At 45.8% G+C, this 19,044-nt stretch overlaps 1 protein-coding gene across 1 annotated transcript; it reads left to right on the top strand.

The window, feature by feature from the left end:
- Positions 1-824: 824 nt before the first annotated feature.
- On the top strand, positions 825-3,614 carry LOC124707670 (proline-rich receptor-like protein kinase PERK8). Its single transcript, XM_047239336.1, has 7 exons — positions 825-2,283; positions 2,375-2,461; positions 2,559-2,629; positions 2,733-2,809; positions 2,925-3,072; positions 3,174-3,335; positions 3,417-3,614. The coding sequence occupies exons 1-7, from the start codon at positions 825-827 to the stop codon at positions 3,612-3,614; spliced, it is 2,202 nt and encodes a 733-aa protein (XP_047095292.1).
- Positions 3,615-19,044: the final 15,430 nt, after the last annotated feature.

Here is a 19,044-nt window from a genome sequence, read left to right on the forward strand (position 1 = left end):
TATGCATTCCTAAGGTGCCCAATTCAAGAAAATTCAGAACCACCTTTTCTTTCATAATTTAGATGATTCACAATGTTTGCATTTATGAAATGATCCATTTCTCTATCGCAAAATATGAAACAATCCATTTTCTTCGATAAGCCTAACTCAGATGCTCTGTACTACATTGTATGCTCTGACAAACGAAGCTTCCGCGTAATTAGTTCTCTTAACGATCTGGAAGAATCTTGTACTTCCGGGAATACGCGTTATGCAAGGAGAAGATGCGTTGTGATATGTAGAAGTGGAGGACTGTCCAAAGGTCTCATCTTTGGGGGGGTCTAATGCTAATGAGCAGTACACTTTGGTTTGTCCATTGCTACCATGTTTATCTTCTTTTCCGCTGAAATTGTACAGCCTCTGGCCAGAAGTCAACCCATTTGTAGTTTGTTTGTCATGGTAATGAGTGGAGCCCCATGATATACTACAAGGTTGTTCTTGTGTTTATATTTTATATCCTATAAGTTTTTACAGGAAAAAAAGGCTTATAAAACTGTTCCCTTAATTTTCCCATCGTCATTTTGATTAATTAAACCTTGGTGTAATGCCTTGCCTTCAACTTTTGGTCACAATCACAACATAGTGAAAAATGCCTTATTCAATTCAGATCATGGCTGCTTTATTAGTTTGTAAACTAATGGATCACTTCTCCGTGGCCAACTTTTTTTATTACGGAATGCATTGCTAGTAGACTAATATTAATCTTTGGAATTTTGTTTATGATGTTTCTTAAGACCAATATTTGTTCTGAACATTAGCTCTTGTTATTTTTGCAGTTGTGCACAATGAGAACTCTGCTCCAAGCTGGCGGTGGCGGTGGCGGTGGTGGCGGCAATGGCCGTGGCGGTGGGGGTGGTGGCAATGGAGGTAGCGGTGGCCTCGCACCAGCTGCCGACGATTTAGTAAACAACCTGACAACCCCTCCTCCTTCCTCGAATAACGATTCGCCGGCGCCTCCCGACTCCTCTTCTGCACCGCCGCCTAAACCATCATCTCCACCGCCTTCTCCGTCATCTCCTCCGCCATCACCGCCGCTCTCACCTCCTCCTTCACCGGAGGCGTCTTCTCCCCCTCCACCGGAGGCATCACCGCCTCCTCCACCCGAGGCATCCTCTCCGCCTCCACCAGAAGCATCCTCTCCACCTCCACCAGAAGCAGCGTCTGCACCTCCACCGGAGGCACTGCCGCCTCCGCCACCCTCTCCAGCGACGACGGCTCCTCCCCCATCTCCCACGGCCAACCCACCGCCCCCACCGGAAAGTGCCGCATCCCCACCTTCCCCCATTGAGGCGCCACCACCGCCGTCCGCTCCGTCGCCCGGATGGCAGGCCAAGCCGCCTTCGTCTAAAGCGTCACCCCCGCCGCCCGCCGCGGAGCCGCCAGCGTCCACTCCAGTGGATGCCACGCCGCCGCCACGTCAGTCACCTGGGGTTTATGAGCCGCCTCCGTCAAGACAGACGAACAGCTCTGCCACCGCGCACTCGCCTCCGGCTTCGGCATTAACACCTCCCGGAGCGGATAGAAGCGTGCAGACACCGACACCGCCCAGCAGTGGCGGCCTGAGCTCCGGCGCCACGGCGGGCGTGGCAGTGGTGGCCGTGATCGCCTTCGTCTGCTTCGCCGGCGTGTTCGTGTGCCTGACGAAGCGGCGGAAGCGCAAGTACTCCGACCAGTACTACTCCGGCTTCGGCGCGCCGCGCTACATGCCGCAGCACATGTCCGGCGAGGCGCCGTTCCTGCATGTGCCGTCGGGTCCAGGGTCGATGAACTTCAGCATGGGCGGCAACCAGCCGGGGATGTCGCCGACGGCGAGCCAGGCGTACGGGCATCAGCAGCAGCAGCAGCGAGGGTTCGTGTCGGGGAACTACAGCAGCACGATGGGGAGCCAGGGGCCGGCTCGGAGCGTGGCGACGTCGGGCGACCTCAGCGTGGGCAACAGCAAGTCGTTCTCGTTCGACGAGCTGTACCAGATCACGGGCGGGTTCGCGCGCGACAAGTTGCTCGGGGAGGGCGGGTTCGGGTGCGTGTTCAAGGGCACGCTCGGCGACGGCCGGGAGGTGGCCGTGAAGCAGCTCAAGGGCGGTGGCGGGCAGGGGGAGCGGGAGTTCCAGGCGGAGGTGGAGATCATCAGCCGCGTCCACCACCGCCACCTCGTCTCCCTCGTCGGCTACTGCATATCCGAGGACCACCGCCTGCTCGTCTACGACTTCGTCGCCAATGACACCATGCACCACAACCTCCACGGTAGGACTGGCCGGGACACCACCATCTCGACATGACTTACTTGTTGAACTTGCAATGGCTTAGCGGTGCGACTAAATTGTTCGACCTGTAGGGAAGGGAAGGCCGGTGATGGACTGGCCGACGAGGGTTAAGATCGCGGCGGGGTCGGCACGCGGATTGGCCTACCTGCACGAGGATTGTAAGATGTCGATGGGTTTAACTTACTTCGGTGTGTGTCCTGTAATCCTGTTAGAATTACATCTGAATTTATTGTTGTTCTTCCATGTAATCTACAGGTCATCCAAGGATCATACACAGGGATATCAAGTCATCAAACATTCTGCTCGATGACAATTTCGAAGCTCAGGTTCTGTTCTTACACTGCAAAGCCAAAACTGCTGTTATCTTTCTGAAAAATGTTGGCTGTTTTGTATGTTCAGTTCCTGACGAGACCTGATTTCATGATCCAGGTCGCCGATTTCGGGCTTGCCAGGCTCGCGGAAAACGATGTCACGCACGTCTCCACGCGTGTGATGGGCACATTCGGGTAAATTCATCTCTGCAGGAATTCTACTTGTTTGCACGGCCATTCATCTCAGCAAGTGGAAAGAAAATGGGGGAACTTACACTGAATGTCAACTCTGAATCTGTGATGAATATAGGTACCTCGCTCCGGAGTACGCGTCGACGGGGAAGCTGACGGAGAAATCGGACGTGTTCTCCTTCGGCGTCGTGCTCCTGGAGCTCATCACTGGCCGGAAGCCCGTCGACTCGACCCGTCCCCTTGGCGATGAGAGCCTCGTGGAGTGGGTAAGATCTAGCAGCAGCAACACACTGATACAGACCTTCCCAACAGAAAAATTCTTCATTCAGTCAGTGACAACATGCTGTGGCATGCTCTCTTCTCGCAGGCGAGGCCGCTGCTAAACCGCGCGATCGACGAACAGGAGTTCGAGGAGCTGGTGGACCCTCGTCTCGCCGGGGACTTCGACGACGTCGAGATGTTCCGCGTGATCGAGGCGGCCGCGGCGTGCATCCGGCACTCGGCTGCAAGGAGGCCCAAGATGGGGCAGGTACGCGCGAAAAACCACATAGAAAACACTGTATCAAATCTGGCAACGGGTCACCACGTTTCACATCGGACTGTCTTTCAGGTCGTTAGGATTCTAGACAGCCTGACCCTGAACGACGTCGACCTGACCAACGGCGTGCAGCCTGGGAAGAGCCAGATGTTCAACGTCGCCAACACGGCGGACATCAAGCAGTTCCAGAGGATGGCCTTTGGCAGCCAGGATTTCAGCTCCGAGTACACCCAATCCAAGGCCAGCATGAGCGGCAGGAGGGATCTGTAGGCACGCAACAAATCCATGAGCTTCGGACGATTTTTGTCTCTGTTTTTATGTCTATTCTTTATGATTTTTTTGCAGTGAATTTTCGCTGTCTATACGTCTGATTCTTTGATGTGCACATTGACATATTAAGCCCACATGGTTGTGTGTTTCTAGATATTCTCGTGAGATATATTTTCTGTCCTTACTTTGTTCCCTGATGGATTTCTTGAACACATTGGATTGATCCCTAGTTATGCCATCAGCTCTGCCATGTATACAAGCAGAGTTCTGAGCTCAGAAATACGCTTCGTGACATTTAAACGCCAACCCATATAATTAAAAACCAATAAATTATTAAGAATTCAATGATTGCCAATGGTAAATACCGAAAACAACACATCTTTCAAGAGTGCAAATATTCCGCAACCAGTTGCGCCTGCACCCCACTCACACTTCGGAATTTTCCGGTGTCTTTCATGGTTAAAGAGACAACTTGAACAGTGGAAGAATAATTCTAGAAAATTGTAAAATGAAGATACAAGTTGATCAACACCAAAGTGAAGCAACTGCACACATTGAGTTGGATATGCAAGCATGCTGATCATGAAGTTTCATTTCTGGGCGATTGACTTCAGAGGAAAGTATACCTTTTTTTTTCGATAAAGGGAATATATTAATATCAAAAGATACCAATTACACCCAGCTTCTGCAACAACGCCCCACCCTAATGGCAGTACGGATGCACACAGCCAAAAAAGAGAAAAGAAAACTAAGAAATAAAAGTTCCGCTACAGCCTTCTAGACATAGCAACAGCAATATAACCACCACCGTGACAACACCTGAAGTACAGACTCTCCAAAAGCGACGCCTCCAAGAAGAAAACAGTGCACCAGCGCCGTCATCGCCCGACCAAAGGTCTTAGGATTTCTCCCTGAAGATAGTCCCAACTCTCAAAACAATGCCTCCAACAAGAACATTGCCAGGCACAACCAGTTAAGGTCAGACCTTGGGTTTTCACCCTGAGAGGTAAGACTCCGAACTTTCCCTGTGCTGCCGCCCCCACATGCATACCACTGCTGCAAGCCCGGAACGCCAAGCAGATCCCTCAGCATCACGTTGACTCGAACCTCCTTTAGTCAGTCCACCAATCCGGCCTTCATGATATTCCTTCTTCTGACTTCACCATGGACCAAAGAGTCACCAGATGTCAACACAGAATATAGCTTCGCGGCGCTCCCTCCGGAACCAAACGGTCGGAATAAAAACATGGGTGCGCGCGACCGAATACCACCCGATCCAACAAACTGCAGGCAAAATATGCACTGTTCCATTCGCCAGCGGTGCTTTCCGGAACTCATCTCTCCAGCCAGATCAAAGCAAACTGACCTCCGGTAGATCTTCATCTTCGCTTGCGAGAAACCCGAGGACCGCCACCAAAAATAAAGCAAGACCAGCAGCCCCCACGCCGCCAGTCCCTCCTGCCGGATCACCAGGGAAGAAGACGGCGGCGCGGATCATGCGTACCACCGCTGAACCGTCACCGGGGCGGAGGCCGCCACCGCTCCATCGAATTCTTCATGGCTACCGACGGAGAGCATCAGGCCCCGGCCAAGTAGCCGTGCCGCCCGGCTTCCTCCACCGGCGCTTCATCACCTCCCATGGAACGCCACCGTGGAAACCCTCTCCTCCCCCTCGTCGTTCGACGGAAGGGGCGCCGCCACCGCCGCCGTGGCCGAGGCCGGGGCCGGAGCCGGGGCCAAGGCCAAGGCCGGGGCCGGGGCCGAGAGGCCGGCAGCAGCGGCGGCTGAGATGCGGCGATCCGGGGGACGGCTGCTCGGAACGGGGCGGGTAGATCCTCCGCCGCCGCCCGGAAGGGGGGCGGGAGAGGAGGAGGCGGCGGCTAGATTTAATAGACAAGGCTTGCTCCTTCTTATAACTTGGATCGAGGAAAGTATACCTAGAGCTGAGAGAACCCGAGACCATCGCGTCCAGCTTCAGTAGGACTTTCCATATTAGCAATCTAGTGGAAGAAGCTTCGGTTCCTCATGCTAGCAGTGGAAGGAATGATGTCGTTGTTTTTCTCCAGACGCCTCTTATTCCCAAGTAATATTTCCATATCTTCACTTCCTAGTTTCACCTCGTAATATAATTTCACTACTTACCTTTTATTTCTGCAAGGAACATCTACTGAGCCACTCAGCCACCCTGAGAAATAAAAAGCAACTGAACAAAATAACGATTACAATCTGCAGTTTGATAGTGTGCTACGGAGGACACTATGAATGCCACCATCTATTTGCTCAATTAACAATTCAGTACCACGAAGGATGATGTCGAGATGTGAACACGAACATTAGAGCTTGTTGCTGAATTGGGTTCAAGGTGAAGTCCTATATATATTGATCACAGAAGCATTAGTTAAACGACTTATGGTTGGTAGGCTATTCATTTATACAAAGCTCTTATAAGATGCTTCAACTGTTTGATATTCTAGTCCATTGATAAGGGTATGTTTGCATAGGGTACTCGTAGTCCATTGATAAGCTGAGACCATAGTTTTTAAAACCAGACCGGTTTGGTGGTTCGACCAGAAAAAATCTGAACCGATGACATCACTGGTTTTTTAAGAGGCACCAGTCTAAACAGCAAAAAACCAGTAAAAAAATCACATAAGAAATTGAACTCTAGACGCTAGGGACAAATATCACCACATAATACCCGATGCCACTTGGACTCACAATGTTTTGTGATTATGCATTGAAATATACTCCATATATGCCTTTATGGTCGTTTTTCTTTGAAATTTGTTTAAATTTTAACTAAAACTAATGTTTTTTTGTCGCCACCGAACCAGGTGAACCGGTGGTCCGACCAGCGAACCAGTGAACGAATCGCCTCACTGGTTCGACTTTTTAAACTATGGCTGAGACTATATCGACCATCAACATTCTAGAGAGCCAATGGCTAATAAACATCAACGGACATTGGTCACCTGAAGAAGGAAGATGCGATCAGCCCAAAAATTAATTCAGTTGAACACAGAGAGTTAATTGTTTCACCTCTTTCGACAACTTGTATTCCTACCAAAGGTTTCATATTGATCACCTTGTTTCTTTTTTCTCTGCTTGCTTCAGTGTCCCCCCCCTTCGGTTAGGAGTCTGAAACTTACATAACCCCGTAACTTTTAGAAAACACAGTAAACTCCTCAAGTTAAAACTGCAGTACATAATGCCCACAACTTTGCAAAACCGGACAATACACCTCTACGCGGTTTTTGCATGCTGTTTTCTAGACGTGGCAAGATGATGATGCTAGGCCCCTTAATGTTAATTTTTACGGCTAGTTCATCTTCCACGAAGACACCTTATTCTGTTTCTTTGATCTATCATAGCCCACACAGTCAACTTCGATCGGGAGGAAGCATGGAGAGGGCAGACTGCCTAGTGCTGGTGCGCGCGCATGACCACCACACCATCACCAACCACGACGGACGCCTAGAAAGCTTTGGATTCCTGCGCCATAGTTGCCGCCATACGAGCGTGTCGTCGACGTTTCCGCCGACCCCGCGTCCTCACTCTCCGGCCGCGCCTTCTCCGGCGAGTTACCAGCATGCCTCTTCGCCTTTGAGGCTCTGACTAGTCTCTAATCGATATTGAACTCACCGGCTAGATTCCGCCTCAAATCACATCTTTGACATGCGCGTATGGAGCTGCAGCACATCAGACTCACTAGGAGCCTGCCGTGGATGGGGAAGAAGCACTCATTGCCCAGCTGGACGTGAGCGGCAACACGCTGCCAGGCTTGTTGCTAGACACTTCGGCATTAGGAGAACAAGGCAGCATCATTGCCGGGGTCGATGGGGATGGCCCCTGCACGTTTAGTGGCCCCAGGCCTTTGCCTGCACCGCCATGAGAGCGCAGATGGAGATGACGATGTGGGCTTCTTCTTGGACTTTTGGTGCTCTGGGTGCAGAACAGTAGCTAGGCTACTAGGAACCTTCCTACTAAATTAACTAAACAACAGTGCTTCGTCGAGCTCGCCATGAACCGGAGATCTACGGCGACAGTTTCGGCCGGTGCAACTCGAGGAGCATATACTTGTTCAAATAATTAAGCATAGAGCTCCAAGGGAGATCGGAGGAGCAAGACATGATCGCTGGATTCTGGGTCTGAGGAGGCGATGAGAGACGAAGGACAGTCGTGGTGAAGGGGAATTATAATCCTCACCAAAGCCGAGGCTAGGGATTTTCTGTCTGGTTTTGCACAGTTGTGGGGATTATGTACTCCGGTTTTGACTTGAGGAGTTGTTTGTTTATTTTGTGAAATTTATGGGCTTTTTTATATTTCTGCTGTTAACTTACCTCTTCAACTTTGTTTGTTAGGGGGGGACACCGAAGCACATCCCATTCTACTTATATATTATCTTTACTGTGTGAAAAGAAAACACCAAGTTTCTTTTGAGGAGCTCCTTTGCACCCTTTAACACAAGCTCTTGAGCAGAGTCGGTTCAAACAGATTGTCATGCATCCACAAGTCTCTTCTTTAGCGTATTTTCTATGTACACTTGTTATTTATTTTCCACCCATTTCTCAATTCACAACACGGAAGCTCAAGGCTGTCCAATAACTGCAGCTGCCTGAAGAAAATTTGAATAAAGGAACACGAACAAGCATGGAGATTCTGTTTATTTTGTTCTGAAAATTAAAACTATCTACTTTTGAATGTGTATAGGTTTCCATCTCGGATTTTTAGCTGCAATTTGGGTGATATCTATGAATCTATATCCAGATTCTGGATTTAAAACAAAAAAAAAACATTGTAAACTGTAAAGTTCCGTTTTTTGCTTATGCTATGTTGTGCTATAGATGGATCGATGCACAAGGGCAACGATCAGGAGGGGTCCAAGCGTGGGACCGGGGTTTTTCTTGGCGGAAGATACTCCAAGGAGGAGATTATTGCTTACGGGGGTATCCCGGAGTCGGCGGTCATGGGAGTGCGAACAAGTGCGCAAGTCCAGGCCCAGCCAAATGCCGACGCAACGCAGTTGGAACGTGCCCAGCAACAAGCTCAGACACGTGATGATATCTTATACTCAGGTACAAAAATACCATCTCGTTTTACTATAGCTTCAATTCCTAAGAATGAAGTAGTCTCACGTGCATCTAAACTAGGGATATCTTTGGGGTTATCTCCTAGTAATATTTCAGCTTCTGTTAATAGAATAAAAGATTTAGATCTTCAAAGAACCTTAGTAATCTTAAAGCAAAAAGAGTATACTGCGAGTAAGGAGTCAAATGATAGTACCAGTTTTGTTATGAATGACGTGAGTAGGCTGAGCAATGATCTGGTAGATGAGGAGCAAGACACTTTAAAGGATCACAAGGATCCACCTTCTAAGCCTACTAGAGTTTATAGGAGAAGGGGTACTGATGTCTCTGGAGTGCGTCGCTGTAGTGCTCGTCTAAAAGGTAAAAGGTGAAAGGTTTTGCAATGAGAGGAGGGTTCTGGAATAGTGACGGGTTTCGTGATACAGCAAAACACTCGTTTGTGCGTGAGACCATTAGAGACCTAAAATTAGATTTTTTTGCTATTATTGAGTCTGGTCGGGACAGTTTTGCTGCACCCTTCCTGAGACATTTATCGGGGGAGATCAGGGGGTATGCTGGTTGGGATTAATAGCGCAACACTTCAAGTTAATAAGGTGGTAAATGGTAGTCACTGTGTTAACTTTAACCTTCGATCCAACGCAGATGGTTTTGAGTGGTCCTTAATCCCGGTGTATGGAGCTGCCCAAGAGGTTAACAAGCCAGACTTTTTGGCAGAGCTTGTGCGTGTCTGTGAGGCTGAGTCATTACCAAAGCTTGTTGGTGGGGATTTTAACATTATGCGTAGACAAGAAGATAAAAACAACGCTAGTTTTGACACTAGATGGCCTTTTGCTTTCAATGCCATCATTGAAAACCTCGATCTTCGTGAGATTGCGTTATCAGGGAGACAATATACATGGGCGAATCGTAGAGATACACCTACTTTTGAAAAACTTGATAGAATTTTGGCGAGTGTTGAATGGGAACAAAAGTTTCCTCTAGTTACTGTCAGGGCTCTTGCACGAGCTGAGTCAAACCATACTCCGCTTATTCTTGATTCAGGTGAACAAGCTCACCTCGGGAATAAGGCTCAATTTTCATTTGAACTGTCTTGGTTACGCCATGATGGTTTTGTTGAGATTGTTATTAGAGAATGGAACTCTGTATCGCATGGGAATAGTCCTATGGAGATATGGCAGAATAAAATCCGCCACCTAAGAAGCTTTCTTAGGGGATGGGCGAAAAATCTTAGTAGCGTGTATAAAAAGGAAAAGGACCGCCTTCTACCTAATAATAAAAGCAAAAGAGCTTCTTGTTGGTCCGTTTTTTATTACCCCTGATTTTCGGTCAAATTACAACGCGTGCCACCGCGTAGTGAAAAAACGTTTCGCTGCAAAATTGGTCCGTCCCGTGTTTTCTCTGGCCCGCAACGTCGCCCCGCCCGCGCGGATGCACCAGCGCCAGAACGAAACGCGCTCGCCATCCGCGCATACCGCCACATCCACGCCTCGATCGAGGATCCAAGGAGAGCAGGTCCAGCGGCGCACCAGCAGGAGCCTGCATACAGAGGGCGAGACAGCATGCCCGTGTGCACTGTGCACATGTCCATGGGCAGATGTATCTAGCTGCCAGACAGGTAGCTAGCACTTCCGCGGCCGGCGTGTCGCGGCCGTACCACATCTGTGCGCCTCCGCTCCTCCCAAGAAATTGCGCCGGCAAAGACCTAATACATGGAATCGAAGCAGACAACACCGAATCGAGGAGAAGATTTTGAGGAAGGGTGCCCGATCTGTATGGCGAGAAAGAGGATTTGTTTCAACAATAGCTGAATCAATTCATCTGTATGACGAGTTCTTTGCATTCTAGGCTCCGAATGAGCTCTTTGCGTTCTAGGCGGCGGCAGCGTGCCCCAGGCGGACAACATGGAATTCATGTCCTTGGGGAGCCACAGGGACTTCGTCGTTGATCGTCCGAGCGCCGACGACGGTTCCTCCTCCATGCGGCAGGACGGTCGGTCTGGTCTTGTTGGAGGGTCACGTGGATGTCGCAGAGGGGCTTCTCAGGAACTGCTCTAGATCGACGATGGCATTGATCTCGTGCCTGCATCGGGGGGTGTCCATCTCTGGCTCGGAAGGATGGAGGGTAGAGGATTCAAGCCTCCTTGGTGAGGCCTGGAAGACCCCATGGGCCGCTGATCGTCATGGATTATTGAGTTTGATCCAGAAGCAATGCATGCCCAGCTTGTTGACTCCATGGTTCCAGATATTTTCTGTCCTTGCAAGCGTGTCAATCAGGATCTAATATGTTACGCTTCACATGTACCTACAACCTTGCTGCACCACCACCGATCCGGTTCTCTACTGAATCAAGATTAACTCATCCTTGCATATGCGTGTGTTACCGCTTCATTAAAGGAATTTGACAAGGTTTCAAGAAAAGGGAGATTATGTTGTTCTCTGTTCTATCTTGATTGAACCAAAAAATAATATATTAGAGATTCATGTCCCCGCCTACTTCATAATTGTCTGGTAAGAAAATAAGATTTAGTGATTTGTTGATTCAGAAGTGTACCCGAACTTCAGGTTCAGAAGATCAACTGTACTGAACACAAGAAAGCCAAGTGCGGTGAAGAGTCAACAAGAAAACGCACAACCACAAAATCTTTCTCATTTTACAAGCTTCCTCGTATAGTTTTCTTTTTCATATTTGGATCACTGTCGTGTTTGGAAAAGTCACGTAAGTTTGTTTATCTTTCAATTGTATAGAGACACGGGTTTGATCTTAAAAAAAATGGTTTTCAATAGTAACCATTGTCCATTTTAGTTCGATTGAATAGTACAGTTGGTTAGTGAAATTTGATTGTAAGTTCAATTTTTTTACTTCATTTTTTTTTGCTTAGTGAAGTATTGGGACGTGGTTAAAAAGGATGACTAAAAAGGATGACAATGGTCATTCTACATTAATTACGCAAAGGCAATGTCATAAATTTTGAAAAAAAAATCGAAATGTGAGTTTCCATATGCGGCGCTACATTGTTTCTCTCCCAGTGCAACGCACGGGTATATTTACTAGTTAGACAAAAAAGCTGAAATAACACCACTCTCTAAGTCGGAGCATCGTGAGCTAAGGAATGCAAATGATAGTTTAACTAAATTAAGAAGGGATGAGGAAGCAAAATGAGCTCAGAGGGCAAAGGTTAAGTACATTCAGGAAGGCGGTGATAATACAAAATACTTTCACCTTGTTGCTAATGGTAAACATCAGCGGAAAAAAATATTTCAACTTGAGCAAGATGAAGGTACGATAGTTGGTCAGGATAGTTTAAAAGTTTACATCACTGAATATTATAAAAATTTATTCGGTCCACCTGCCCCAAATCATTTTTCTTTGCGAGAATCGGACAAGGCTGATATCCCGCAACTTTCTGTAGAAGAGAACAATATTCTTACCACTGATTTTACTGAAAAAGAGGTACATGACGCAATTATGCAAATGAAAAAAAATAAAGCTCCGGGGCCGGATGGTTTCCCTGCCGAGTTTTATCAAAAGTTTTGGGAGGTTATTAAGGGTGATTTAATGCGGATGTTTGAAGATTTTCACAAGGGAGATCTGCCACTGTTTCACCTTAATTTTGGGACCATCATTTTGTTGCCAAAAGAAGAAAATGCAATTCAAATTCAGCAATATAGACCCATTTGTCTACTTAATGTGAGTTTTAAGATTTTCACAAAAGTTGGCACAAATAGGATTGCGGAGGTCACACACAAGGTGGTTAGACCGACACAAACGGCTTTTATGCAAGGGAGGCATATTTTGGAAGGAGTCGTTGTTCTCCATGAAACTATCCACGAGCTTCACAGGAATCGAATGGATGGGGTGCTTCTTAAGATTGATTTCGAGAAAGCTTATGATAAGATCGATTGGGAATTTTTACAACAAGCGTTGCGTATGAAAGGTTTCGATCCTAAGTGGTGTCAATGGATCCACAATTTTGTAAGTAGAGGAAGTGTGGGTATTCGGGTGAATGATGATAGTGGACGCTATTTCCAAACACGAAAGGGTCTTAGGCAAGGGGATCATTTATCTCCAACTTTATTCAATATTGTCGCGGATATGTTAGCTATCATTATTAATAGGGCCAAGGAAGATGGTCAAGTTGACGGTCTTATCCCCCATCTTGTGGAGGGGGGTGTTTCCATTTTACAATACGCGGATGACACCATTATTTTCATGGAACATGATTTAGAAAAGGCTCTTAACATGAAACTAATCTTGTGTTTGTTTGAGCAGCTGTCTGGCCTTAAGATAAATTTTCATAAGAGTGAAATCTTTTGTTTTGGTCAAGCTAAAGAGGTGCAGGAGCAGTACAGACTTCTTTTTGGGTGTGAGGTTGGGTCTTTTCCGTTTAAATACCTTGGCATTCCAATTCATTTTCGTAAGCTTAAAAATAGTGAATGGAAACCGATTGAGGATAGGTTTGAGAGGAAGTTGAGCAGCTGGATTGGAAAGCTGCTATCTTATGGAGACAGATTGATACTCATTAATTCTGTCCTAACGGGCCTTCCAATGTTTATGCTCTCTTTTTTTGAGATTCCCATTGGCGTTAGGAAAAGATTAGACTTTTATAGATCGCGTTTCTTTTGGCAAAGTGATGGGCACAAAAGAAAGTATAGACTCTCTAAGTGGAATATCATTTGTAGGCCTAAGGAACAAGGTGGGCTAGGTATTGAAGTGTTGGACTTAAAAAACAAATGTTTGCTTAGTAAGTGGTTGTTTAAACTTCTAAATGAAGATGGAGTTTGGCAAGAACTTTTGCATAACAAATATTTGCATTCCAAAACGTTGTCACAAGTGTCAGCGCAACCTTTTGATTCACCTTTTTGGAAAGGACTAATGAGGGTTAAAGAGGATTTTTTCAGTAGGGGGTACTTTAAAGTAGGAAATGGTTTAACAACTAGATTTTGGGAGGACTGTTGGCTGGGGGATGCTCCCTTGGCGCAACAGTATCCATCGCTTTATTTTATAGCTAACCGAAAACAAGTTTCGGTAGCTGATACTCTCGCAAATAGACCATTACATGTAACTTTCCGAAGAACTCTAACTCCCAACAAGTGGGCTCAATGGCTAGAGTTAGTAGAGCGTCTCATGCATATTCGTTTGAATGATGATACAGACACTTTTGTTTGGAGTCTAACCACATCAGGTAATTTTACTGTCAAATCAATGTACCTAGATCTGCTTGATGATCAATCAAGGTACCTCAAGACCTATATTTGGAAAATGAAAGTACCCCTAAAAATTAGAATCTTCATGTGGTTTCTTCATCGAAAGGAGATTTTAACCAAAGATAATCTTGCTAAAAGGAATTGGCAAGGGAGTAAAGTTTGTGTTTTTTGTGATAAAGATGAGTCGATACATCATCTGTTTTTTGAGTGCCCTCTTGCAAAAACTATATGGCGCATGAATTTTATGACTTTCAGTTTGTCTCCTCCTTCTAATGTTACAAACCTATTTGGTAATTGGTTAAACGGTATTGCCAAGAAAGATTTGGTATACATTAGAGTGGGTGTGTGCGCTATTTTATGGGCTATTTGGAATGTGTGAAATGAAGTGGTGTTTAATAAACCCAAATCCCATCCTTTTTTGCAGGTTATCCCTATGATTATTCACTGGATCCGTATGTGGTCTTATCTCTAGCCCGAGGATCGGCGGGATGTCATGGAGTCTGGGTGCAACCGACTGGAGACGGCCGCACGGGATTTTTATAGCCAGGGTGGCTGGCGGTTTGCTCATAGAACTTCTTACTAATGTGTTTTTGGCACCCGTTGTTTTCTCTGTTTCGTTGGTTAATCCTTGTGTCGACTCTAGCTGACCCGTGAGAGGTTGTAATAATTTGTGTATGAACTGAATAAATCAATAAAGTAATAAAGCAGCCATATGCATCATTTTGATGCAGAGGCTGGGGTATGCTCCCCATTTCGGAAGAAAAAAGAATCTACTTTCTAATTATGCAATTTGGTTGGAGATCAAGCAGTTATGGTGACGATCTTAAATACAATCAAGAAGTGGAGGATGATGTTTAAGAATTTGCATCTGGAGAAGGTTTTTTCCTTTTGCCAGTTAGCATATACTGTCACTAGTCAGAGTTTACTTCTACAGCGGCTGGGAATGATAGGATTTGATTGGAGTGCTGATAACACTCTGATTACAACAACTCCTCCCTTGTCCAAGCTCAGCGAGTTCAATAATGTTGTGCTAGAAGAATTCTCTAAGCTAAGAAATCTCATTGACCTGACCAACTTTCGGCGTGAGCAAAGCTGATCGGTGGCCACAAACATGAGACAATGACACCTGCCTTAGCCGGGTCGAAACATTAAAACCAAGGGCTTGGTGGTCTAGCCTTGTTATAAACGCGACAAGCAAATAACGAAGAACGATAAAAGAAAACGCAGTGGAGACACAAAATTTAACGTGGAAAACCCCTTCCAACACAGAAGGGGAAAAAACCACGGGCGCCAGCCAGTAAATACTTCACTATATCGGGGAGTATTCACAAACGCCATGGGTTATCTTATAATCTGAAAAACTCTAACTGGCGGCTTACAAGATGAATATATATAGGGGGTGGATTCAGACTCCGCTACGCTTCAGTCCAAGCCTACCGGCGACGGGCCTTGCTTCGCTCGTCAGAAGTTAGACTCCCTTTAGTATATGAATTTGGATCACAATATAACAAACTCCACCTTGAGACAAATTCCATCTTGTAGAATGAACTTCAACAATCTCCCGAACAACAACAAAAAATACTTGCTGGCGCCAACAGCCACTTGGGATAAACAGTTATACCAACCAAGCTCGAGCAAACCTCAAATTTGAAAACATGAACTGACTTTGTCATCTTATCAGCAGGATTATCATGAGTACTTATCTTGCATACCTTCAGTTTACCTTGACCAACAATATCGCGAACATAATGGTACTTGATATCAATGTGGTTTCATATCTCATGGAATATTTGATCTTTAGTAAGGTATATTGCACTTTGACTGTCAGAAAACAAGTTAATGCAAGAATCATCTTCATAAAGCTCAGCATACAAACCTTTCAACCAAACAGACTCTTTGCAACCTTTAGCAATAATTGTTATATATTCTGCTTCGGTCATAGATTGGGCAACAACAGGTTGTAACGTTGTCTTCCAACTCACAACACATCCACCAACAGTGAACACATAACCTGTGAGGGATCTTCTCTTATCCAAATCGGCGGCAAAATCTGAATCCACATAGCCTGCGAGTCCCTCACCGGTCTTGCCAAACCTCAAGCAAGCTTTGGATGTGCCACGAAGGTACCTGAAAATCCACTGAACAACTTTCCAATGCTCTTTAGCAGGATTAGCCATGTATCGACTGACCAAACACATAGCATATGACAAATCAGGACGAGAACAGACCATGACATACATCAAGGAACCAATAACACTAGAATATGGAAGTCATGACATGTAATCAATATCTCCATCAGTACTAGGACATTGCAATGCTGACAATTTAAAGTGAAGAGCAATAGGTGTACTAACAGACTTTGCATCATGCATATTAAAACGATGAAGAACTTTCTGAATGTAATTTTGATGACTAAAAAATAACACACTAGATTTTCTGTCTCTTGTAATTTCCATACCTAGTATTTTCTTAGCAGCACCAAGATCTTTCATCTTAAACTCACTACTTAATTGTGACTTTAAAGTTTAAAGTAGCGATCTCTTTCTTGCTCTTGGCAGCAATCAATATATCATCAACATATAACAACAAGTATATTGGAGATCCATTAACAAACTTGATATAAACACAACTATCATACTGAGATCTCTTAAACTTATGTGCAATCATAAATGAATCAAACCTTTTATACCACTCTTGGAGACTGTTTCAAACCATAAAGGGACCTCTTCAACTTACAAACAAGATCCTCCTTACCAGGCACAACAAAATCTTCAGGTTGGTCCATGTATATCTCCTCCTCAAGCTCACCATGCAGAAAACCAGTCTTTACATCTAGTTGCTCAAGCTCAAGATCATGCATAGCCACAATACCAAAGAATGCACGAACGGAACTATGTGATGACCCACAAGTATAGGGGATCGCAGCAGTCTTCGCGGGTAGTAAAACCCAATTTATTGATTCGACACAAGGGGAGCCAAAGAATACTTGAAAGCCTTAACAGCGGAGTTGTCAATTCAGCCGCACTGGAAACGTACTTGCTCGCAAGAGTTTATCGTAGTAACAGTTTTATAGCAAGTAGCGTAGTGAAATAACAGCAAGCAGAGTAACGAGACAACAGTAGTGATTATAGTAAACAGCTGGATTAAAATACCGTAGGCACGGGGACGGATAACGGGCGTTGCATGGATGTGAGAAACTCATGTAACAATCAAGCGGGGCATTTGCAGATAATAATAAAACGGTGTCTAAGTACAAAGCAATCAATAGGCATGTGTTCCAATTATAGTCGTACGTGCTCGCAATGAGAAACTTGCACAACATCTTTTGTCCTACCAGCTCGTGGCAGCCGGGCCTCAAGGGAATCTATCGGATATTAAGGTACTCCTTTTAATAGAGTACCGGAGCAAAGCATTAACACTCCGTGAACACATGTGATCCTCACATCACTACCATCCCTCCGGTTGTCCCGATTTCGTCACTTCGGGGCCATTGGTTCCGGACAGCGACATGTGTATACAACTTGCAGGTAAGACCATAAACAATGAATATCATGATGAAATAATAACATGTTCAGATCTGAGATCATGGCACTCGGGCCCTAGTGACAAGCATTAAGCATAACAAGTTGCAACAATATCATCAAAGTACCAATTACTGGACACTAGGCACTATGCCCTAACAATCTTACATTATTACATGACCAATCTCATCCAATCCCTACCATCCCCTTCAGCCTACAGCTGGGGAATTACTCACACATGGATGGAGGAAACATGGCTGGTCGATGGAGAGGCGTCGGTGGTGATGATGGCGATGATCTCCTCCATTCCCCGTCCCGGCGGAGTGCCAGAACGGAGACTTCTGGCTCCCGAGACGGAGTTTCGCGATGTGGCGGCGTTCTGGAGGGTTTCTGGCGACTTCGACCTCTCCCCGTGCGTTTTTAGGTCGAAGGCGATAAGTAGTCCGAAGGAGGGCGTCGGAGGCCGGCCGAGGGGGCCACACGCTAGGGCCGCGCGCCACCCTCCTGGGCCGCGCCGCCCTAGGGTGTGGGGCCCTCGGGCCTCCACCTGACTTGCCCTTCTGGCTCCGTGAGTCTTCTGGAAAAATAGGACCTTTCGTATAAATTCCGAGGTTTTTCCTGAAAGTTGGATTTCTGCACAAAAACGAGACACCAGAACAGTTCTGCTGAAAACAGCGTTAGTCCGTGTTAGTTGCATCCAAAATACACAAATTAGAGGCAAAACAATAGCAAATGTGTTCGGGAAAGTGGATACGTTTTGGACGTATCAACTCCCCCAAGCTTAGCTTATTGCTTGTCCTCAAGCAATTCAGTTAACAACTGAGCGATAAAAGAACTTTCACGAACACATTTGTTCATATGATGTAAATATTCTCATGCTATGGCTAACACTTAGGCAGTTCATAATAAGATACATGCAAATAAGATCATCTAATAGCTATGTCAATCATGGAAAGGTACCAACAATTAATAATAAGCATCATGAATCATGTATATAAGCAGGATTGCAATGTTCATAAAAGAGTATGATAGAGTGGTATCTCGATTGCCCATATTTGATCGAGCAAAACATAAATGCTCAGGCACCTCCGAAGTTCATAGAAAGACTAGAAATAGTGATTGTCAAAGATAAAAGCATCAAAGTTATACCACAATCAATCATATTTTGAGACAAGCATATTACACTAAGAATGACAGTTGTGCTCTCAAGAAAGTGCTCAAAGAAAGGATGGAGACACAACATAAAAGTAAAAGATTGACCCTTCGCAGAGGGAAGCAGGGATTAACATGCGCTAGAGCTTTTCATTTTTAAAACAGGAGTAAAATTGTTTTGAGAGGTGTTTGTTGTTGTCAACGAATGGTAATGGGTACACCAACTACCTCGCCAACCGGACTTCCAAGAGCGGCTCCCATGAAGGACGTTATCTCTAGCAAGCAAGGTAGATCATCCCTCTTCTCTTTTGTTTACACACGTATTTTAGTTTTATTATGGGTTACACTCCCCCAACCTTTGCTTACACAAGCCATGGCTAACCGAATCCTCGGGTGCCTTCCATCAATCACATACCATGGAGGAGTGTCTATTTGCAAAATTAAGTTGCTTACTGATAAATCAGAG

The sequence above is a fragment of the Lolium rigidum genome, chromosome 1 (assembly GCF_022539505.1).
Source record: "Lolium rigidum isolate FL_2022 chromosome 1, APGP_CSIRO_Lrig_0.1, whole genome shotgun sequence".
In the NCBI taxonomy this organism is placed as follows: Eukaryota; Viridiplantae; Streptophyta; class Magnoliopsida; order Poales; family Poaceae; genus Lolium; species Lolium rigidum.

Excerpts from the sequence above, each read along its gene's own strand:
- LOC124707670 (XM_047239336.1), top strand. The coding sequence starts at position 825 with ATGAGAACTCTGCTCCAAGCTGGCGGTGGCGGTGGCGGTGGTGGCGGC. Across the intron at positions 2,462-2,558 it reads GGCCTACCTGCACGAGGATT|GTCATCCAAGGATCATACAC; the intron begins GTAAGATGTCGA and ends TGTAATCTACAG. Across the intron at positions 3,073-3,173 it reads ATGAGAGCCTCGTGGAGTGG|GCGAGGCCGCTGCTAAACCG; the intron begins GTAAGATCTAGC and ends CTCTTCTCGCAG.